This window comes from Helianthus annuus, chromosome 12 (assembly GCF_002127325.2).
Source record: "Helianthus annuus cultivar XRQ/B chromosome 12, HanXRQr2.0-SUNRISE, whole genome shotgun sequence".
NCBI lineage: Eukaryota > Viridiplantae > Streptophyta > Magnoliopsida > Asterales > Asteraceae > Helianthus > Helianthus annuus.
The window spans coordinates 19813994-19838158 of NC_035444.2; the positions used below are offsets into that span (position 1 = coordinate 19813994).

General features: G+C 35.4%; 2 protein-coding genes and 1 long non-coding RNA gene across 3 annotated transcripts; all 3 read right to left on the reverse strand.

Annotated features, from left to right (window-relative positions):
- Nucleotides 1–1086: 1086 nt before the first annotated feature.
- On the reverse strand, nucleotides 1087–2217 carry LOC110894316 (zinc-finger homeodomain protein 10). Its single transcript, XM_022141522.2, has one exon. It carries the CDS (start codon nucleotides 2099–2101, stop codon nucleotides 1235–1237), a length of 867 nt encoding a protein of 288 aa, XP_021997214.1. The 5' UTR covers nucleotides 2102–2217; the 3' UTR covers nucleotides 1087–1234.
- A 14949-nt stretch (nucleotides 2218–17166) lies between these two features.
- On the reverse strand, nucleotides 17167–18354 carry LOC110896470. The gene is made up of 3 exons (XR_002567930.2): nucleotides 18267–18354; nucleotides 17664–17720; nucleotides 17167–17221 (listed from the first exon to the last, which is right to left on the reverse strand). It is a non-coding gene; the product is annotated as an uncharacterized LOC110896470 (long non-coding RNA).
- Nucleotides 18355–21288: 2934 nt separating this feature from the next.
- On the reverse strand, nucleotides 21289–23137 carry LOC118485011. The gene is made up of 2 exons (XM_035981211.1): nucleotides 21399–23137; nucleotides 21289–21355 (listed from the first exon to the last, which is right to left on the reverse strand). The coding sequence occupies exons 1-2, from the start codon at nucleotides 23135–23137 to the stop codon at nucleotides 21289–21291; spliced, it is 1806 nt and encodes a 601-aa protein (XP_035837104.1).
- Between the last annotated feature and the right edge of the window lie 1028 nt (nucleotides 23138–24165).

Genomic DNA, 24165 nt, shown 5'->3' on the forward strand with positions numbered 1-24165 from the left:
TATGACTTTGGAACCCCTCAACCACATACATTAACAAGGTCAAATGGGTATTTCCCTTGGGTGTTCCCAATTATATAAGAATGAACCACTTAAGTTTCAAGTTAATGAAAAACAATGATGGAAAGAAGGATTAAAATAAAATTGTAGGGTTGAGGGGTTGCTTCAAACCAAATTCAAAAGTTGTGAATGCGAACTACCTAAACTACCCCTAAAATTTTGACGTTGAAACAAGTGTGAAAAGACCATATATTCTCAACAACCAAGTCACCAAGCACCAACAAGGAGTTTGAACCAACAAAACCCATGGCCAAAATGTCCTAAATGGCTAGTGAGACCAGTTGATCTATTCTATGTTTTAAGTATTTTGAAGACAATGATGTTAGATTTGTTTGTTGAAAATGGGTAACAAGATGTAATGATTAAGAATAAGACTACAAAAATCGATTAGGGTTGTGGGGTTTGCTTCAATCAAAATTCAAAGGTGTAAATGCCAACCACCACATTTAATTTGGTAGCAAGGCAAGTGTGTGCTGTGTGCTGCCCTGACATGCAAATAACTTCACTGCAAAAAAAAGGACCAAAGTCTCCATCAAGGAATCAAGATAGAAATTGGTTAATTCACTTCATTTTGGTTTCTTGAACATAGCTTTAAAACTTCATCTTACAAAACTTATTAACAATGCTTATTCCATATCTATAGGCGAAACTAGAGGGGTCGATGTCCATTTGACCAAATTTTATTTGTTAACAACATGACCCAGCATCGTTGTTTTCTTGTAATTTAACCACAAAAATTATCATAACAATATCGTCACATTTATTATTTTAAATCCACATAATGTTTGCATGATTGCATATTATAATTACAATAGGCATCAAGATTTATGTTTGCATGGATGAAGATTAAATATTAAAACCCTTTTAGGCCAATGCAAAGTTAATCCAATTATGCAAAATGTGAAGCTAATAAATTAGCAACAAAAAGAACCAAACAACATTTTGAGCCAGTGCAAATACATTCATCCAAAAACAAAATGCATTAGTAAGGAAACAATTAATTAATGGGTAACAACAATTTCTTCCTAATTGGATATAAAAAACTTTAGTTTTTATTAACCTTACTCTAAAGTTCTTAATTAGGGTTATGAAGACAAAAAAGGAAGATTACAAGTTAACAACTGTCTCCCTTTGAATACACATTACTCTCATAACACCAACACCAACAATATCAAAACTAACATGAACAAGAAGACCCATTATTAGAAGCTTGCAAATGAACATCACCACCACCACTACCACCACCTTTTTCTTGATCACTATCACTCATGTCATCACCTCCACTAACATTATCTATTCTACGATTGTTATAAATTTCAATGCTTTTATCGGTACCACCCGCGGTGGTGACTGTGGTGGCAACGGTGGCGGTGGCCGGAGAACTTGTCTCTTTATCTTTCTTCCCAAAAGTGTTCTTATTATTATGCATCCAAACTTTAAAAATCCCTCTTTTAATCCCAACTTCATTGCAGAAATCTGCCACCACTTTATCATCACATCTTTGCATCTTCCACCCAACTTTCTCTGCAAAAAGATACATTTTATCTTTCTGATCTTGACTGAACTTTGTCCGGAATCTCTTTCTCCCATTAGGGTTTTCAATCTTGATCTCCGCCGGTGTCCCCGGAGTCACCACCATCTGGGTTTGATCAGGTGAGTTAAAAGACAGCAACACATGTGGTGCATATGTGTACATGTCGTTAATATGTTCACGACGGTGGAAGTTACGGTGGCAGCCACAGGCAGCGCATTTTAGAGAGGTGGGTTCATGTGGGGCGGTGGTTAACGACGGCATGAACTCACCACAACCGTCCAAGGCGTGGCTGCCGATGGTGGCAGCATGGTTCTTAAGGCATTCTTTGTAGGAAACTATTGGAGACTGTGGTGGTGGTTGTTGGTGGCGGTGGTGGTGGTGGTTTTTTCCGTTGGGAAAGGAAGAAAAGGGTTTGATTAGTTGGGAATGAAGAGGGGTTTCGCCGTCGGTGTCCGGGCTATCGGCGGTGGTGTTGGTGGTTGTGGTGGTGGTTGTGTGTTTTAGGTCCATTTTGTTAGGGCTAAAACACAAAATTGTTGAAGATTTAAGTGTGTGGTGATTTATGATTTGAAATGTGAAGGCATGTTATTGAGGCTTTATATATGCTCAAAAATGAAAAGCACTTTGGATAATAGTAAAAGGGGTGTTGGACTCTTTGGAATTTTACACTTTTTCTCTCCCTTATCATATTATATCTTTTATCATATTATATCTTTTAGAATATATGTAAATCTGAATTTGTATGGATATTAGTTTTGAAAAAATAGAAAACTAATCTATACTATATTATAATGCATGAGACAAGAACATTTTAAAATATTCAAAAAATAAGAAGAACTCCTCCCCTATTTATAGAAAGACCCCTAAAACGAGGGTATTTTGATCTTTTAAACACTATGTATTTTTTAGCCCCTAAACTTATTACACTTACATCCCTAAAGTTTTAACAAAATTATAGATAATTAGTTACAATTCACCCCTCTACAACAAACTTATAATTTTTTTACTTATTCTTGACATATCTTATAAACTATATTGTTTAAAAAAATCCAAAGATAGCATGACGACCTACACATTTTTGTCGACGTTTCGATAGTTGTCTTGTTCAATATCGACGCAAGAATTAAAAGGTGCTGGTAGATAATACTTTAATGTACAAGTGATTAAAGAAGAATATAACAACTAATCTATACTATATAATCATTTAATAAGTTAAATAATAGGTTCTATAACATTTTCATTCTAAAATTTTAAAAACTAAAACTATTGTCAAATAATTGATTAAACAATTTCTTTATACTTTAGTCAAATTTTAACAAAACTTCCTAATTTTAAGGATAGATAGTATAACAAACCTTCTATAAAAAAGGATGGAAAAAACTAAGTGGGAAACAATTTTTAAAATTTAAAAACATATAGTTGTTATTTGTATTGTTTTATAAAGCACATAGGAAGATACTTCGTCGCCATCTCTCTCTCTCAAGATACTCTTCAGTCATCTTCCATCTTCTCCCATTGTTTCGTTTTCCTACTTCTGCTCCTCCGTCCGCCAGAGGCACCACCGGCTACTAATAACTCCATCTTTATTATTGTAGGTTTTGTATCAGGTACCTAAATTCACGAACCTTAATTCTCTATTGAGTTATTTTTGCTGATTGGTTATTTTAAGCATTTTTTTAGCTAGATCTGGTAAAATACTCTAGGTGGGCTATTGATTCTTTATGTTTCTGATTAAATTGATTAAATGTTGATTGTGTTTCAGAGATTTGTATAGTTTGTTGATGTCAGCCTTATTTGATCATGGTCAGATGCAACTTCGGTGGTGGATTTTTTAAGAGATTAGTCTTCCTCCTATCATGAGTCGACTCCTCTCTTATTGTTGACTCCCTTAACCCCAAGGTTTGTTAATTCATAACTTGATCTTATTTTTTTTTTACTTTTGTGACATGATTTTAGGATTGAGTCATTTTTCTTTAGTACTTCTAATGTTTGTTACTTTGTTTAATAGTATTGAGTCATGTTTTTTAAACTTGTAATTTTGGATTTTCTGAGGATGGTGAGTTTGAAATAATCAATCTCAAATTAGAACATTACATTTTGCCTTTAAACAAGTAGATAATAGGGTACACTTTTATTCATCAAAACATTTAAATTTGTTTTTTTACATAGGGATATGTTCGCAGTGGAACTTAGGTAACTCAATTTACATAGGGTTTGTTTAGGTATATATATTTAAACAGTTGTCAATTTAGAATCTTTTATAACTTTTGTATGAAATCAAATACCTTAATGTGCATCATTAAACTTGCAGTGTTTATTCCGTTGAACGAGCATGGCAGATCCTTGGTCAAATTCTTGAAGTGCTCCTGGTGCATATAGTCATAGTTAGGTAAAATTGTTATCTTTTGATACTTTGAAATGGATTTTTTTACATGGTATAGTCTATTATATGAGCTTGTGTTTCATAGTAGTATAATTTATATTATACGTAGGATATATTTAGGCCTCCATAAGTGGAATAAGCTTGCAAACATTGGTTGGCTTGCTTTCTCTTTCACATGCTTTGACGGTGAAATAAAAGAGTGGGAAGAAGGAACAGTAACTACCGATGGCGGTTTAGAAGAAGGCACGCAGATGATGTATTTCAGTAATATAGGACATTAATATATTTAACTTCAGTTATTTTGAAATTCTTTTGGGTCTATTTCAGAAGTTATATTGTTTTAAAGACATTCCATTATCTTTCTTGGCTGGCCCGTAGATGGAACAATGTTTAATTTTTTTAGTATTATTTATAGATATGGTGTATAGTTCTAATTCTACTTAATATCATTTTATAACTTTATTGATCTTTCATGTATAAACTAAATACAATAATAACTTACTAAAACCTTAAATAACAAATTCACAGATCTAACTTATGATGTATAGTACTGTAGTTTGTTGATGAAGAATATTAAAAGTTTGGTTATAGAATATGGGCAGTGTCTCTCTGATTCTAAACTTATTAAAAAACCAACTGCTGTAAAATCTGAAGGTCTAAAGTTAATATCTGAGGGTTGTGATTGAAAAAGGTACATTTTTTTTTTCTTTTCAAGAAATCTTGACATCGGTTTCTATTTTTAATTAGCTTAACGCTTTTGAGTTTTTGGATGAAGAAAAATGTTTATGCTTATTAATTTATTTTTGTTAGGGTAAAATATATTGTCTTTAAAACTGATAGTTCTAGATGAATATACAATTAGTTACAGATAGTTCTTGAAGTGATAAAATAGGCTTAACTCGGCAATCATGAAAAGCCAGTAAAATCTCTAAAATCCTTACCTCAAAGTTTACTAAACCATTTGATGTTGAAAGGTAACTGAGAAAAATATAAATGATTTACAAAATAAAGAGATGGAATTAGGAACTTGAAGTTATAAATAAACAGTAAATAAAATTCAAAGTGGAGTTATCTGCCACATCGATTCATAACTAACCGGGGTCTTGAATGAGGGAACCATCACAAGCATTCAAGAAGCCATCATTGGCATAATCAATTGAAACCATTTTGAGTTGTTTTAAGAAATTATTGCCTAAACTTTTGAAACTCATCATATTATTTGCTATATTATTTGCTGCCTCTCCATCTTTCTCTCTTTCTTTGTTTTTTTTCCGACGTCTACGACCACCGCAACCACCAAAATCAACATTCAAATGGTAACAGTTGTAATCAACAATCGAAGTTTGGTAGCTTGCCATCCTGGTCCATTTCGTTCGTCATCCTCGCATTACACGATAGCTTATAAACGTCACAAGTGTTGCGCACCATCACCACTCCTTACCACCAATTTTGCTTTGTTTTGAGTTCAAGGTAACAAATATAACTTTTAAATAATAGAACCTTCATACAAAACCTAAAACTCAATATCTGTTAACGAACCTCCAACCAGATGTTAAAACATTTTGAGTACCGCAATGCAAAGTGTTGCTCCCGCCGCATCGCGCGGGCACCCTACTAGTTATTTCTAATGAAAGTAACAGTGTTCATGTCACATATCCTTGTATAATTTCATTTTGAGTATTAATTTATGTTCGTGAACATTAAAATTTTCTTGTGATGTGTAAACCAGCACACTTTTTAACTAATATTTTGTTTGTATACGAGTATCAAATTTTGTTCGTGTTTAATATTTTATTTGTATGTATACTTTTTTTTGAAAGGCAAAAAATACAAAACCTGGAGAACCCAGGGATCGAACCCGGGTCTACCAGGTTAAAACAAGACCACACGCACCACTACACCACACAAGGTGTTTTTATTTGTATGTATACTAAGTGTTGAAAATATTAAGTTAATTCATATGCTATATGAGTTATAACATGTTAATATGTTGTATTGGCATTGTTATATAACATTGGTTCAAGGATGTGCAGGTTATGTATGTTGTGGGACTATTTATGAACAAATGAAGAAAGTGAATGGACTGCAATCATTTGGGGGAAGAGTTAGAGGGGCTGGATGTAAATATGAAAGATGCTAATATATAAGTGAAGTTAGAGTTCACTGTTGAGTTGTTAAGTTGTTAGTCTTAGGGTTGTTCTCCTTTGTCACTCCCATATCTTATTAGGGTTTGTTAAGATCATCTTTGATCTGTGTGGTCTCATACTATTCTTGAGATTTTATTGTTGATCAACTGATTTTCTATCAGTTGGTCTGTATTGTATTGTTGTTATATTCATAGATCTTACATTTGTAAGATTTAGGGTTTTGGGGGTATTTTTGGGTTGGATAATCAATAAAGTTTTCTGTCACCATTTTGTCACTGTATTATGTGTTATTATCACATATTTTTCTCATGGTATCAAAGCTTTATGGCTCTTGATCAATGTCTTCCACGTCGTGTTATTGTTGATTCTGGGGTTTTTAGGGTTTCCAAAGAGTTGATCGGAGCACTCTTGGAGTTTGTGCGAGATCTTGGAATTGAAACGCTAATTTAGGGTTTGTGGCTTGTTAAAAACGTATCTGTGGATCTTAGAGCTACTATCAAGATCAGTGTTGGTCTTTATAACCCTTGAAGGTTATAAAGCAAACTGACCAGATTTGGTTGCTATCTTTGATCTGTGACTTGTAACCCTAGAAGGTTACATTTCATATTTGCTTGGAGTTATATGCTTCTGTGAGATTGTTCCTTTCCCTGTCTCTTTTTATTTTCTGTTACACTTCATAGTTGTGTCTAGGCATTTACTGTTGCTAGGGTAGTTGGACCGGTGGTTGATCAAGTCTTGGTGGTTATTTGTTGCATTATTGTGTGTGCTACTTGTGTATATTTGTTTGTTGCATTCTTGTTGCTTCTTTGTTAGGATTGGCAACTATGTTAAGACTCGTCTAGGCACCTATTGAGTGATGAACCTGGAATCTGGCCCTTGACATAGTTCTGCCTAGTGTTTTTTTTTTTTTTTGAGAATTCTTCTGTGATTTGTTTGTTATTTGCTTGTTATAATTGTTGATTTACAATGTCTGATACTGCTAGTTCTTCTACTACACTCATTAGTAAGCTAGATATTGGGGTTCCTTTGTATTTACATCCCAGTGATTCAAGTGGTATAAAGTTGAAATGAACTGAGAATTACCCTGGTTGGTCTAGTGCAATGAAATTAGCTTTAAAGGCTAAAAATAAATTTAGTTTTATAAATGAAAAGTGTGAAAAATCTAAAGATGATGAAGTGTTAGCTAATCAATAGTATAGATGTAATTTTGTGGTCTTAACTTGGTTGTTAAATTCTGTATCAGAAGAGTTGTTTCTAGGATAAGTGTTTTCTAAACTTGCTTCAGAAGTGTGGGTTGATTTGAAAGAAATTTATGATAAGGTGGATGGTTCTGTTGTTTATGATCTTTATAAAAAGATAACTGTATTTCTCAAAGTGGTAGTTCTGTTGCTGAGTATTATAATAAACTGACAACAATGTGGAAGCAATTTGATGCCATGCTTCATTTGCCTTTATATTCTTGTCAGGCGGCTAAAGATTACAATGATTTTACACTTTAAAAAACTAATGCAGTTTCTTATGGGTCTTGATAATGTATATCAGCCTGTAAGAACAAATTTGTTGACGAGAGAACCATTCCTTTCTGTAAAAGTTGCATTTGCTATAATTTCAAGATAAGAGTCACATAGAAATGCTAATGCTGGTTCAAAAGGGGAAAATGTGTCTTTTATGTCTAAATCTAACAAACCTTTTGATACTAGAAGCAAATTTGATAGAGGTCATAATCCAAATTTAAAATGCACTATTACAGTATGATAGGACATACAGTTGATAGATGCTTTGAGATAATTGGATATCCTCCTGGTGTAAAAAGAAGACCAAGAGGACAGTTTATGAGAAAAATATATCTAGCAATAACAAGTCTAATTTGGTAGTTAGATCTTCTAGTTCTGTTGGTACTTCTTTACCCTTTACTTCTGAACAATTTCTAAGTTGTTAAGTCTTGTTGATGGAAAGTCTGAAACTGAGCAGTCTAGAACTAACATAGGAGGTTAATATTCAAGTGAGTGTAATTTTGTTAATAATTTTGTTAGTTGTTCTGGTATTAATAACTTTGAAAGTGGTTATTACTGGATAGTAGATTCAGATGCTACTCAACATATGGTTAAAACTGGCAAAGACATGTTTAATTGTATAGATATGTCTAGGTTTGATTTAAAAGTTAGTCACCAGAATGGAACTAGTGTTAAAGCTGTGAAAATCGGAGAACTAAAACTGTTAAATAATATATATTAAAGGATGTCTTCTTTGTGCCTAACTATAGTGTAAATTTGTTATATATTCATAGATTAGGCAAAGCTAATAGCATTATTGTTGTGTTTAATGAGAATAGTTGTGTTTTACAGGATTTGAAATAAAAAAAAAAAATCCTGGTGACTGGTAGTTAGGATAATGGCCTATATTTTGTAGGAAAAAATGGTAGTACTATGAATTCATGTTTCAATAGTGGTATAAAATATAATATGTGGCATAGTAGGTTGGTTTACCATTCTGATCAGGTCTAGGCTATTTTAAAAGACAATCTTGGTATAAAATCTGTTGAACATGACCCGTGTGAAATTTGTCATAAAGCAAAACAAGTTAGAGTCCCATTTCCACTTAGTGAACATAAGACTAAATTTATAGGTGAATTAATACATTTAGACTTGTGGGGTTCGTATAAAATCACTAGTTATGAAGATTTTAAATATTTTTTAACAGTTGTAGATGATTATTCTAGATCAATTTGGTGTTATCTTCTTAAAAGTAAAATGGAGGTGTTTGAAAACCTAAGTAGTTTTTATGAGTTGGTTTTAACACAGTTTAAAAGGAAAACTAAAACATTCAGAAGTGATAATGGAACCGAGTTTGTAAACAATCAAATGAGTAATTTCTGCAAGACTAAGGTATTTTACATCAAATTTCTTGTTCTTATATAGTGGAAAGGAAACATAAGCATCTTTTAAATATAGTCATGACTTTGATGTTTCAGGGTGGTCTACCGTTAAGATTTTGGCTAGATTGTGTTCTAATTGATGTTTATGTAATTAACAGGCTTCCATCTTCTATGTTAATAGGTAAAAGTCCTTATGAGGTTATGTTTGGTTTTAAACCTTCTCTTTTACATCTAAGAAACTTTAGGTGTTTATGTTTTAGTATAGTACTAAATGAATTAGATAAGTTTGCTTATCATGCTGATAAGTGAGTTGTAATTGGTTATTCAAATATTAAAAAAGGATATAAATTATGGAGTTTAGATGAAAAAAAGGTTTTTTCTCTAAGGATGTAAAGTTTTATGACAGTGTTTATCCTTTTAGTCCAAAAGCTAGGACAATTCAGATTCTTTAATTGATAAAAGTCTAAATCATGTTAACTTTTTTTACTGTTATGAAACATTTTCATCTGAACTTTCTCAAAATCCCAATGATGAAAAGAGGGATTCTGGTTCTCATGATATCCTTAGTGATGATCAGCAACCAGTTGATTCCTCTACATCTGCCACAAGTAGTCAGATAGATCAAAGTGGTTAATATTTAGAACCTAGGGGGTTGAGTAGTAGTAGTGTGAATCATGGTATGGTTGAGGACACATGGATGTCAAATGTTGAAACCAACCCATCTAAGGGAAATTTGACTAATGTTAGAAGGTCACATAGAAGTGTGCCTTTGCCTAAGAAACTGGATGGGTTTGTGTTATGAAACATTTTCATCTGAAGTTTCTCAAAATCCCAATGATGAAAAGAGGGATTTTGGTTCTCATGATATCCTTAGTGATGATCAGCAACCAGTTGATTCCTCTACATCTACCACAAGTAGTCAGATAGATCAAAGTGGTTAGTATTTAGAACCTAGGGGGTTGAGTAGTAGTGTGAATCATGGTATGGTTAAGGACACATGGATGTCAAATGTTGAAACCAACCCATCTAAGGGAAATTTGACTAATGTTAGAAGGTCACATAGAAGTGTGCCTTTGCCTAAGAAACTGGATGGGTTTGTGTTAGATGGTAAAGTAAAATATGGTATTGATAGAGTAGTTAATTACTCATGTCTGTTAGTTGATAATTTCTGCTTTGTTAGTAGTTTAAATAAAATTGTTGAACCAACTTCCTGTTTTGAGGCTGCTAAAGACCCTAGATGGGTTGAGTCGATGAATTATGAAATGGAAGCTTTGTTTAATAATAATATGTGGACATTAACCGATTTGCATGCTGGTAGAAAAGCCATAGGTGTATAAAGTGAGGTATAGGTCTAATGGTGATGTTGAAAGATTTAAGGCTAGGTTAGTTGCTAAAGGGTATAACCAAGGAGAAGATATAGATTTTGGTGAAACTTTTTCACTGGTTGTCAAGATGGTCACTGTTAGAATTGTTGTGAGTCTTGTAGTAAAAAATAGTTGGAAATTATTTCAACTTGACATTGATAATGATCTTCAATATGGGTCAGTATACGAGGATGTGTATATGTAATTACTTCAGGGGTATGACTCTAAAGATGAAACAAAAGTGTGCAAGTTAGTGAAGTCTTTGTATGGTTTAAAGCAAGTACCTAGAAAGTGGAATGAGAGACTAGTTGAAGTGTTGTTTGAAATAGGATTTAAACAAAGTGTTTGTGATCATTCTTTATTTGTGTTAAAATTGTCTTCTGTGTTTATTGTTTTGTTAGTATATGTGGATGACATTGTCATTACCGGAATGTTGAAGTTGAAATAAACAAGATAAAAAGGGTGTTGAGTGGAAGTTTTAAAATAAAGGATTTGGGAATCTTAAAGTATTTTCTGGGTATAGAAGTTTTACATGATAAAGAAAACAATATCTTAGTCAGTTTATGCATAGTCCTTTGGAATCGCATTTGAAAATAGCATTGAGAGTGCTTAGATATCTAAAGCATTCTCCTGGAAAAGGGTTGCTTTTTAGAAAAAGGTAAAACATTTGACTTGGTTAGTTATGCTGATTCTGATTGGGCTAAGTTTATAAACAATAGGAAATTTGTAATTGTTTTATGTATTTTTCTAGGAGAATCTTTGTTCTCCTGGAAAAGTAAGAAACAAATTGTTGTCTCTAGATCTACAGTAGAAGTTGAGTAGAGACCAATGTGCTCCACTGTTTGTGAGTTAATGTGGATAAGAAATGTTTTAAGTGAACTTGGTGTGCTGTGTAAATTGCCTTTGAAACTTTACTCTGATAGTAAATCAACCATATCAATCTCATTAAATCCTATGTTCCATGAAAGAAAAAAGCATTTTGTGATTGATTTACATTTTTAAGAGAAAAAAATAATGATGGATTGAATTTGCCTGAGAAAATTGACGCTGAAGAATAGTTGGCTGATGTTTTACAAAAGGACTCAGTTCTGTACAACCACGAGTTCTTATGTGAAAAACTTGGTTTAAAAGATTTGTATAACATATGAATAAAGGGGGTATGTTGAAAATATTAAGTTAATTCATATGTTGTATGAGTTATAACACGTTAAGTGTTTTATAACATTGCTTCAAGGATGTGCAGGTTATGTATGTTGAGGGACTATTTGTGAACAAATGAAGAAAGTGAATGGTTTGCGATCGTTTGGGAGAAGAGTTAGAGGGGCTAGACGCAAATATGAAAGATGCTGGTATATAAGTGAAGTTAGGGGTTCATTGTTGAGTTGTTAAGTTGTCAATCTATGGGTTGTTCTCCTTTGTCACTCCCATATCTTGTTAGGGTTTGTTACGATCATCTCTGATCTATTGTGATCTCATACTATTCTTGAGATTTTATTGTTGATCAACTGATTTTCTATCAGTTGATCTGTATTGTATTGTTGTTATATTCATAGATCTTAGAGCATTCACATCCTGGGAATCAAAATGTGTGTGTGGGGTTTTTAAAATATAAAGAGTATAAAAAGTGGTTGTGAGTGGAGGACAGAGAAAATGTTACTGTTCATCTGTATATTTGGAGGGACACTGTTCACCCACTATAATTTTTTAATATATATTGAAAATGGTTGTGAGTGAAGGGGAGAGAAAAATGTAATGATAAAGGTATAAAAATATTATTTAATTGAAAAGGAGAGAGAAAAAGTATTTGTTTTTAGTGGAAATATATTGATATAGGAGTTGTTTTTTAGTGGAATGTATGTATACTTTTAGAGAGCTGGATGTGAATGCTCTTACACTTGCAAGATATAGGGTTTTTGGGGTTGGATAATCAATAAAGTTTTTTATCACCAGTTTTTCACTAAATTATGTGTTATGTGTTATCACATATTTTTATCAACGAGTATCACATTTTGTTCGTGTATTTGTTTTTGGCGTAACTACTTTTTGCTTACATACTTTCTTTTTCTCCACATATACTTTATCTTTAGAAAAAAAATAGGTCACACTTGAACGTCTAAAGACATTTTTTTTACGATGGAATTTGCATATACCCTTCCCAAACGGCTAAACTTAAACATAAATTTTCAAGGCATAATATATAATTCTCTTTAAGCAAGTTTGAAGATAATACATGCAATTGCTCCTTGTATGATACATGAATATAAGTGAACAATTAAAAATTCTCATGTTCCTTAGGCCACCCGGGGTGGCTGCGTCATGAAGGAACTTCACGCGTGGAAGAAGCCCAAACACCACCGCCACCCCCTCTCCATCACACGTCAACATTAAATCGCGTTATATTTTTGACGCGTTAAACTTTTAAAATCCGACCGTTGCACATGTGTTTTGACCGTTTTTTGGAACGTTAGTTTAATAGAAAAAAGCGTTCAAAAAGTTGCAATAATCGGCAAGAAAAGATGTTGAGAGGAGTTTTGGTGTTTTAAAGGGTAGATGGGGCATTCTAAGCCGACCGGTTCGTGCGATGAATAAGAAATCAATACATAGCATAGTATATGCATGTATCATATTGCGCAAGAGTGACACACACAAAGTGTCATTAAAACCTAGATTAGTGGCATAAAAACTAAATGCCATTAAGTGTGTGTGTCACTAAATGACATTTTTTTAGTGATTTTACAAAAAAAATATTTTATTTGGTAAATATTAGTTTTATAAATACCGCATTTTACAAATATGGTATTTGGTCTGTTTTAAAGTTTTTATAAAGTATTTGTGGCATAAGTTATAGTACGAGAGGGAAATTTTAGGAAGAGTTTTTTGTGGCATAAGTTTTTTTATACATGTAATTTGACGTAGGATATAATGCAAAAGTTTCTAGTGGCATACGTAAAGTGCCACTACAAGCTTAAATTAATGGCATAAAAACTAAATTTCACTAAAAGTATGTGCTAAGCAATTATGACATACATAAAATGTCATTAAAAACTTAACTAATGGCACAAAACCTAAATACTATTAAAAGTGTGTGCCACTAAATGACATTTTTTGAAGTGAATAATTGCTATAGGAAATTAACCCTTATTTTTATATAATGTTTTTTTAGAACACTAAAAAAATGACACATAAAAATAGTTTCATAAATTTATTAAATTTTGTGCAACTATGACATTTTTTTCTTGACATACATTTAAATGTCATAAAATAAGCGTGTTTCATTAATCGCGTGTTAAGATAGATCTTGTTTTTTTTTTTTTTATTACGCTAAAAGGATCACACAAAAAAAAAACTGTGTCATAAATATATTGAATTTTGTAAAACCATGACATTTTTTTTCTTGACAGGCATTTTTGAATGTCATAAAATGAGCGTGTGTCATTATTTGCGTGTCAAGATAAATCTTGTTTTTTTAATGACGCTAAAAACATGACACACAAAAAAGAATGTCATAGATTTATTAAATTTTGTAAACCATGACATTTTTTTCTTGACATACGCTTTTGAATGTCATAAAATATGCGCGTGTCATTGTTTGCGTGTCAAGAGGAGTGTATTTTCTAGTAGTGTGCACAATATGTTAATCAAACAAGACGGACGTGCAATATCTCCAGATTGGGTGCCGGATCCTCCTACACAAGTTCACGTTCCCGAAAATATCCAACAAGAGTTGCGTGATGAAGAAACTCACTTTCGGTTGAGATACGATTTAATCGAACTAGTAGGTTCTTTAGGTTTGGAATTTCCTAATTCGGACGAGGAGTAGAGTTTCTTTATGTTTTTTTTTAAATTGTAGTCTAAAATATTTCTAGTATGTTTAATTGAACTAGTACGTTTTAATTTAAATGAAATTTATAATTTATAATTTAAGTGTTTTATTGTTAATTTATAATTAAAAAATAAATAAAAAATGTTGTGAGTGATGGAATTCCATCACAAGTGATGACCATTTTCACTAAAAAAGGTTGCGTGTGATGGAATAATGATTGATGAGAACTTCATTAGATGTTGTGAGTGATGGAATTTATACAAGTGATGACCACCCTACCCCTTATGATCATTTGTATAGTTAAAATTGGTTTTGTATTGCATGTGCTCTTTCTAATACATATACAAAAAATAATACTATTACCCTATATATTAAAATTTGGAAGGAATGAATAGTAATATCATGAGATGATCAAATGGTATTGGGTACCGGTATTAAATTTACCAAAACAATGTATTTTCGGTATCGGTTCGGCACCGATATTCATTGGTTCGGCACCCTCAAATACCGGTGCCATATCAGTACTTACCCTATATATTAAAATTTGGAAGGAATGAATAGTAATATCATGAGATGATCAAATGGTATCGGGTACCGGTACTAAATTTACCAAAACAATGTATTTTCGGTATCGGTTCCGCACCGATATTCACTGGTTCGGCACCCTCAAATACCGGTGCCATATCAGTACCGACCGGTACCGAACTGTACCGTACCAGGTATATTTGGTACCGGTATCCACTTTTGGAGATTTTGGTAACAGTACATTCGGTACCAGTTGGTACCAAACTCATCAAATCCTGTAGCAACGCAGCAATGCAAGTAATTGCACCGTTTAGATTATTTTTCATACACACAGTAAGTAAACGATATTTCGTTTGAATGAGTTTTTATATACACAACAATTTATTTTGCTCTCTTTTTTGTCTTTTTCTGTAATAAATGAATTATAGCATGTAAAATTAACTTAGATATTTAGAATATTGATGAGAAAATCTTAGCGAATCCTGTAATCAAACTGGTATCGTATCAGTACCAAATTTACTATACCAAATCATTTTCAGTACCAATTTGGTACTCACCTTTTGGCGTTTTCAGAATCGTTACTTTCGTTTCGACACCGGTCTAGCACCATATCTGTATTTATTGATTTTTACCTTCAAATATCATACCGTATTGTACCGAGCATTTTCGTTGCCGGTACCTAATTTCGATGATTTTCCGAATTGGTACTTTTGGTGCCATTATCGGTACCGAGCTCATCCATATTTTAACGTGTTAGCACCGTAATAACTGAACTGAAAACAACCGAATTTTCAACGTGTAGGACGTGTGGGTCCTATTATTATATATTAGGATATTTAAAATCGCTTTTTTAGAACAGAGTGACTATCCTTAACACGTCATTTTTTATGTTTTGATATTCGGTATCTGTTTGCCGTTGCTGGTACGTCTTTTGTAGTCATTGGGTTCCCGCCGCAGCACGCGGGCGGAAAATCAACTAGTTAATTTTATTTTATCTAGTAGATAATATGTTAGAGCACTCACAACGGTTGGTTGGGGGTTCGTCCGAAACCATGTGGCAGGCTAGCCGACGAGAACTGTCACACCCCCAAAATCCACTCGTGGAGTATCACCGCTTGGAGGCGTGACTGACTAGGATCAAGCCACCAATCATATTGAACATTATATATATAAATGTAACTCAACCAAACCAATATGAAAGGTGTTCAAAACATAAGTATAATCTCAACGTTTAGCGGAAGCATAAAAGTAAACCCAACATAAGTATAAGTATATAATGTCATAAATGTTTAACAAAGCATTCACGATCCTTGTCCACAACGACCGCGCCTCCCAGTGCAAGCTCCAAGTGTACCTAACGACCTGCAAGGCATGTAACAGAGAGTCAACAACTAGTTGAGCGAGTTCACAGTGGGTTGTTTAGTAATAGTGTTCATTTCATAAAACGTTTGCTTGTTTAGTAACCCATATATCGTTTATAATTACATCGCGGCCCTCCAGGCATGTTTGCGAAGATTAGTGGGGGTTTCCCATGTATTGTAGACTAGTTTTATTTGTATCGCGGCCCTCCAGGCATGTGTGCGATGTTTAGTATCAGTATCGCGGCCATTCCAGGCATGTGTGCGAAGATCAGTATCAGTATCGCGGCCATTACAGGTATGTGTGCGAAGATCAGTATCAGTATCGCGGCCATTACAGGCATGTGTGCAAAGAGTAGTGGGGGCTTCCCATGTAACACTAGTCTAGCAGTATCTATAAGTGACCTTTCCCAACCGAGGTCAGTAATCCATAATTCCCAATAACAACGTAAGTACAGATAATTGTCCAATCCCATTCCCTACCACGGGAATCCCATGCTTTGGTAAGAGTGTGAACTCACCTTGGTTTGCTCGGTATGCTAAGTTATGTGCTCACGTTAATCAATCAAGTCCTAAAGTACGCACGTGTGCGGAAATCAGTTTGTATTCACAAAGTTCGCATATAAGTACAATCACAGGGAACAATGCATCAATAATCACCGAGTAGCATATTGCATGTATTCATAGTCATACAAGTTATGCTCAACATATAAAGGCAGTTAATCAATCCAGTTAACACTTGACAGAGTTAAATCAGGTTACTGTGCAAATTACCCATTTGGCGAAACTGAAACGCCCACGTTTTCCTTTGCGATGTACAACATAATTTCATACAAATTATAAAAAAAATTCGACATGACCCGTTCGAAAATTTAATTTTTCCCTGCCTTTAACAACATCATCTTAGTTATAAACTACGACACCTTTCAAAACTACAAAGTTGTGACCATAAGATTTAACATGGACAATTTTGTACAAATGTACCAAAAGATTTAAAAGTTCTAACTACTTACTAACATACTAAACACAATTTAACATCATACGACAAAACATAGTTTTTGACCCATTCATCATTAACAACATAAACCGGAAGCGTGTATAGGTTGACAATTGTGTGTTCGCTCCGAATGCGCCGCAATCAAGCATGAGATTTACCTAACATTCATAACAACAAACACATGTTAGTTCATAACACATAACAATTACAATCCTTTAATTCCATATTCCTTTCACCCATTAACATTGCATGATACCCTACTAGCACATATGCCTTCATTCGGAAGCCTTCATCATTCCATTTTTTTTTAATTTGTTAGTGATGTATCATCGCATATCATTCCTTCATGTACTTACCCCATTTGACCCGTATGACAAATCAAATTCCTAAACATTCCAACTATCATTCTATTTCACATTTCATCCTAGTAGACGGATCCTCTAAATTTTACCACAATTTGGTCTTTCGGACATTTCTCCTTACAAACTCTTTGCATTTATTTAATCAAGATTCATAAAGGGAAATTATACTAAAATCATAGTTCTAAATAGTATCATTCATAATCTACGAATATAGTACATAAAGTTCATATGAACTTACCGCGATCTTGTGATGATTGTGCCTTTGAGTGACTTGCGCCTTCCTCCTTCTTTGTGCCTATATGTCATAATCCCATACTTTAGCTTTCTTTCAATATTAATTTCACAATCCTTATGGTATGTTATGGCGTTTAGTAGTTACATACATCATTATCATGAGAAAGTTGCATCATCTTAACAAGTATTCATGCAAAAGCCATAACTAACTCACTTAGGCATTTTGTCAAACACATGGTGTGCATATCACTAGATTAGCATAATGTACAAGCATTTTAAGCACAACTTCCATAGTTCATTCTTGAGAATCATAAACATACTACCATGTTAGGATCTATCATTCCAATCAAGAACATACAATTCTAAATCTACATTCATAACAATTTCATAGTTCAATCATCAATTTAACATACAAACTTCACAATTTCCAAGCATTATTTGACATGCAAGTGGGTTTTTGCCCTAATCATGTTCATACTAAAATTTAGCATCTAGTGATGTCTAAATCTCCTTAGAAACTGTTAATCATGCTGAATTTAGCAATACATTCACGAATTATACTAAACCCCTTAAATCAAACATCACCAAATTGCAAAATTTGACTTACTTGATACAAGAAACACTTAGGTGATCACCATTCTTATCTCATACATTTACCTAGACTCCAAATCCCCTTTCAATTTGATTGATTTGTGTTGATTAGGGTTTGTTCTTCTCTTGCCCCCTTCTGGTCGCACATACACGCACACACTCATCTGATGTGTGTGTTTTGTGTTGACAATTTTAATTAAATTGTCTTTCTAATTGTCCAATTTTGGTCCCTCAACTATTGAGCATTATATTTGATAGTTAAACTTTTATTCTCATACATTCTTAGTTAACCTATTCATAAATTTATATTTTAGGGTATAATGGTAAAAATTTATATTTACCATTCTTTGTCGTTAAATTCTCACTATTAATTTATTATATTAAGACATACGAAAACTGGGGTGTTACAAGTCCACCCCCCTTATATAAGGTTTCGTCCCCGAAACCTGACTACGTACCAAATAATTCCGGGTAGTGCTTTTGCATATCATCCTCCGCTTCCCAGGTGAGATCCGATCCCTTCCGATGTTGCCATTGAACCAACACTTGTCGAACAGATTTGTTTCGGAGGTGCTTCACTTTAAAATCCTTGATTGCTACGGGTTTTTCAACATAATTTAACTTCTTATCCACTTCAATGTCATCCATAGGCACGTATGCCGTCTCATCCGCAAGGCACTTTCGCAACTGAGACACGTGAAAGGTGTTATGAATCCCATCCAGCGCAGGTGGTAGTTCTAACCGATATGCCACCGCCCCAACCCGGGCGAGTATTTTGAATGGCCCAATGTATCGAGGGCCTAGCTTCCCGCGTTTACGAAAACGGATTATTCCTTTCCATGGAGAGACCTTTAGTAACACATGATCTCCCACTTGAAATTCTATTGGTCGCTTTCGTCGATCCGCATAAGACTTTTGTCTATCTTGCGCTGCTTTCAATCTTGACCTAACCATATCAATCTTTTCATTCGTTTTGGTCACTACTTCTTTTGGCGCGATCTCTCGTTGACCCACTTCCCCCCAACAAACCGGGGTCCTACATTTCCTTCCATAAAGCATTTCGTAGGGGGCCATTTTTATGCTGTTATGATAGCTATTATTATATGAGAATTCTACCAAAGGTAGTTGATCATCCCAGCTTCCTCCGAATTCTATAACACACGCCCTTAACATATCAACTAATGTTTGGATAGTTCGCTCTGTCTGACCATCGGTTTGTGGATGGTAGGCGGTGCTGATGTGTAATTGGGTTCCCAATTCATCGTTAAACTTCCTCCAATAACGAGAGGTGAACCGGGTGTCCCGATCGGACACTATAGACACCGGAACCCCATGTCGGGATATGATCTCGTTCATGTAGACTTCCGCCATCTTCTCTGATTTATAATTTTCCCGAATAGGTAGGAAATGTGCACTTTTGGTCAGTCGGTCAACGACCACCCATATTGCATCGTGCCCTTTTCTTGTCTTGGGAAGCTTAGTCACCAAATCCATCGTTATATGTTCCCACTTCCACACCGGGATCTCCAAGGGTTGTAACTTTCCATACGGCTTCTGGTGTTCAGCCTTTACTTGGGAACACGTCAAACACTTAGCAACATACTTGACAATGTCTCTTTTCATCCCCGGCCACCAATAATTTATCCTCAAGTCTCGATACATCTTTGTAGCCCCCGGATGAACGGAGTATCGAGACTTGTGAGCCTCATTCAACAGTAGTTCTTTCACTTCGCAATATCGGGGTATCCAAATTCGGTTGTACCTCGTTTTCATACCATTTGCATTCTCTTCCAATTCATGAATGAATCCTTTTGTCCTTTCTTTCTTTGGGTCAACAACATTTAAGGATTTCATTTGAGCTTCCCGAATTTCATCAAGTAGCTTAGGAGTAACTACCATCTTTATGGACTTTACCCGAATCGGGGGCGGGTATTCCTTTCGGCTAAGTGCGTCCGCTACTACGTTAGCTTTCCCGGGATGATAATGGATGTCACAGTCGTAATCCTTAATGAGTTCCAACCATCTTCGTTGCCTCATATTGAGATCTTTCTGTTCGAAAAAATATTTGAGGCTTTTATGATCCGAGAAGATAGTACATTTCACCCCATAAAGGTAGTGCCTCCATATTTTCAAGGCGAATACAACCGCCGCCAGTTCAAGATCATGAGTCGGGTAATTGCCTTCATGTTGCTTGAGTTGTCTCGAAGCGTAAGCAACGACTTTACCCCTTTGCATTAACACACAACCTAAACCTTGACGAGAGGCGTCCGTATACACCACCAAACCATCCGTTCCATCCGGTAATGTCAACACCGGAGAATTTGAGAGCTTTTCTTTTAAAGTTTGAAACGCTTTTTCTTGCTCTTCGCCCCATATAAACTTTTCACTCTTCTTTGTTAACTTCGTCATAGGAGAGGCTATCTTGGAGAAATCTTGGATAAATCTCCTATAATACCCAGCCAAGCCCAGAAAACTTTTTATTTCGCTTGGATTTTTCGGGGGTACCCAATTCATTACCGCGTCTACCTTGGACGGATCCACATGAACACCATTCGCATCGATCACATGGCCTAAAAATTGTACCTCTCTAAGCCAAAAGGCACACTTTGAGAACTTTGCGTATAACTTTTCCTTGCGAAGCGTTTCTAATACATCACGTAAATGGGAAGCATGCTCTGCTTCACTACGGGAGTATATTAGAATATCGTCGATAAAAACGATTACATACTTATCAAGCATATGTCGGCACACCCGATTCATTAAATCCATAAACGCCGCTGGCGCGTTTGTCAGCCCAAAGGACATTACTAAAAACTCATAATGTCCATACCGTGTTCGAAACGCGGTTTTTGGTACATCTTCTTCTCGCACACGCAGTTGGTGATATCCCGATCGCAAATCAATTTTTGAGAACCAACTCGCCCCTTGTAGCTGGTCAAAGAGATCGTCAATTCTGGGCAACGGGTATCGATTCTTCACCGTTAACTTGTTCAACTCTCGATAGTCGATGAACATTCGCATCGAGCCATCTTTCTTCTTCACGAATAATACGGGTGCTCCCCATGGCGAAACACTTGGTTTAATAAAACCCTTATCGAGCAACTCCTGAAGTTGCGTCATCAATTCTTTCATTTCGGTTGGAGCCAACCGATAAGGAGCTTTAGCTACCGGTTTTGCACCCGGGTTAAGCTCTATCTTAAATTCTACTTCTCGTTCAGGTGGGAGCCCGGGTAGGTCTTCCGGAAATACATCCGGATATTCATTCACCACGTTCACATCTTCAAGCTTTGGGACACCTTGACTAGTGTCAATCACATAAGATAGATAAGCCCTACCCCCGTTCCTCACATATTTGACAGCTTTGACTATAGAGCACAATTTCGGCTTGATGACCCTTTCCCCTTGAACACTTATCCGTTTCCCCCTCGAGGTTACTATATGAATGATTTTCTTTTCACATTGAATTTCAGCATGATTTTGGGCTAACCAATCCATTCCTACAACTACTTTAAATTCCCCCATATACATTGGAACAAGGTCTATACTAAATTCCTCATCTTCGATTATTATCTTACAGTTTTTGCAAATATCATGCAACAAATAGCTTTTACTATCAGCAACTTCAACTTCTAAGGGTATTGACATCTTTTCAAGCTTAAACGATGGGTGAGCTGACAATTCATTAGAAATGAATGACCTACTAGCCCCGGAATCAAATAAAACATTCATAGGCATAGAGTGAACCAAGAATATACCTGAAACCACATCCGGGCTAGCTTTAGCTTCATCCGTGGTTAGCTGAAACATCCTTCCGCGTGCCTTGGGGGGCTCGTCCTTCTTTCCGTCTCTCTTTGCTCCTTGTTGGAGTTTCGGACATTCCGCTTTAACGTGCCCCGGTTCATTGCAATTGTAACACGCCTTTGAGTTTTCGGGGCACCTATAAAACGGATGTCCTTCTCGCCCACATTTGTAGCACCCCTTCTTTCCCGACAAACATTCACCCGAATGATGCTTCCCACACGTCTTGCAAGTCGGAATTTCACCACTTGCTTTCCCTTTCTTGCTTTGGTCTTGATACCTTGCCTTTTTCGATGGGTTTGCGTTGGTAGGTTTCTCCGCTGCCCTTTTCTCTCCTCGTTCAACCTGCCTTTTTATCTCAATTTCTCTGTCTCTTGCCCATTCAATTAGTTCATTTAACGTCGCACACTTAGAGGGGTTTATAAATTCCCGATATTCAGCCTTTAACATTGCATGGTAACGTACAATCCTTTGCCTTTCAGTCCCCGCTATCTCCTCACAGAACTTCACCCTTTCAAGGAATTTGTTTGTTATCTCATCAATCGTTTCGTCCTTTTGCCTGAGACGTAAGAAGTCTTCCTGAATCTTATCAATTGCGGATTGTGGACTATAGTATTTCAGAAATGACTCCTTGAATTCTTGCCATGTTAACGATTGCACCTTATCATCCCCCAATTCTTTCGAGTATGCGTCCCACCAATCTTTTGCTCGAAGTTGTAGAAGGCCCGTGGCAAACATTACTTGATCCTCCGCTTCACATCTACTTCGTGTAAATACTGCCTCGGTACTGGAAATCCACCTTTGACAAGCTATCGGATCAACTTCCCCTTTGTATGGTAAAGGGTTGCATGCCATGAACTCCTTGTATGTGCATCGCCGAAAGCTTTTCTTCACTTGCAATTCGCTAATCATTTCTTTCAATCCTTCCACCTTGGTAGTTACCGAGGTATTAATTATTTCCAATACTTGCCCTTCGACTTCTTGAGCTAGTCGGGGAATACTAGCCTCAACTGCTTTCATTACTTCTTCCACAACCATAGCTTTTATTTCATTTCGGCGTGCTTCGTCGTCCTCATTCGCTAAAAACATTCGTTACTTCCATTAGAATTTTCATTTCATTCCTTCGACCATCATGTCTTAACATCACGTTATCATAACACATTTCATTCATCATTCATACTTCTTGCCTTATCGTCTTTGTATCGTATCGTTCTTATTTTAAACATTCATTAATCCTTTCTATCACATGACCATGCTAGTGCTACGTAGCTCTCACTCTTTCTAATATGTGAAAGAAATTACTCATAACTAAACCATGCTTAAACTTTCTTTGGAAACTCAACGTTTCCGACAACCAACTCCATAGTATTCTTTATCCCTTACATCTTGATACACTTTTCTTACCCATTATGATCGAATTATCTCATTCCAAGTACCTTCCGTATGAATAAAACAATAAACAGAACAATATAATTTGAAATAGGCTGAAATGGGCTCCACCGTAAGTTACGGTACCACCGTAACTTACGGTGACCCTTTTTCCTTTACGGTGCCAAGCTACTGATTTACGATGGCCATCATTTCTCCCAGGTGCTACCGTAAATTACGGTACCACCGTAACTTACGGTGACCCTTTTTCTTTTACGGTGCCAAGCTACTGACTTATGGTGGCCATCTTTTCTTCCAGGTGCTACCGTAAATTACGGTACCACCGTAACTCACGGTAGTGCCCAGCGTACTTTTATTGTTTTTTTTTTCATGTTTTTCTACTCCTTTTTGACCGTATTAATCCCCAAACTGATCTGATTCATCCTATATCTCCCACTACGTCACGTAATCATTTCATAACGTCTCACAACAACTTAAATTAAAATGCAAAAATATTTCATAACGTAATCATTTAGAACACTTACTTGCTTTGCGCCACGGATCGAACACACACTTCTCCCGAGCTTTCGGTTTGAGTTCAAGCAGTTGATGCTTAAATCCCTCAAACCTAGGCTCTGATACCAACTTAAAACGCCCACGTTTTCCTTTGCGATGTACAACATAATTTCATACAAATTATAAAAAAAATTCGACATGACCCGTTCGAAAATTTAATTTTTCCCTGCCTT

What these genes read in the sequence shown, in the direction of transcription:
- LOC110894316 (XM_022141522.2), bottom strand. Translation starts at nt 2,101, where the DNA reads ATGGACCTAAAACACACAACCACCACCACAACCACCAACACCACCGCC.
- LOC118485011 (XM_035981211.1), bottom strand. Translation starts at nt 23,137, where the DNA reads ATGTTTTTAGCGAATGAGGACGACGAAGCACGCCGAAATGAAATAAAA. An exon ending in GTAGCTAAAGCTCCTTATCG is followed by an intron (nt 21,356 to 21,398) that starts GTTGGCTCCAAC and finishes ACGCAACTTCAG; the next exon opens with GAGTTGCTCGATAAGGGTTT.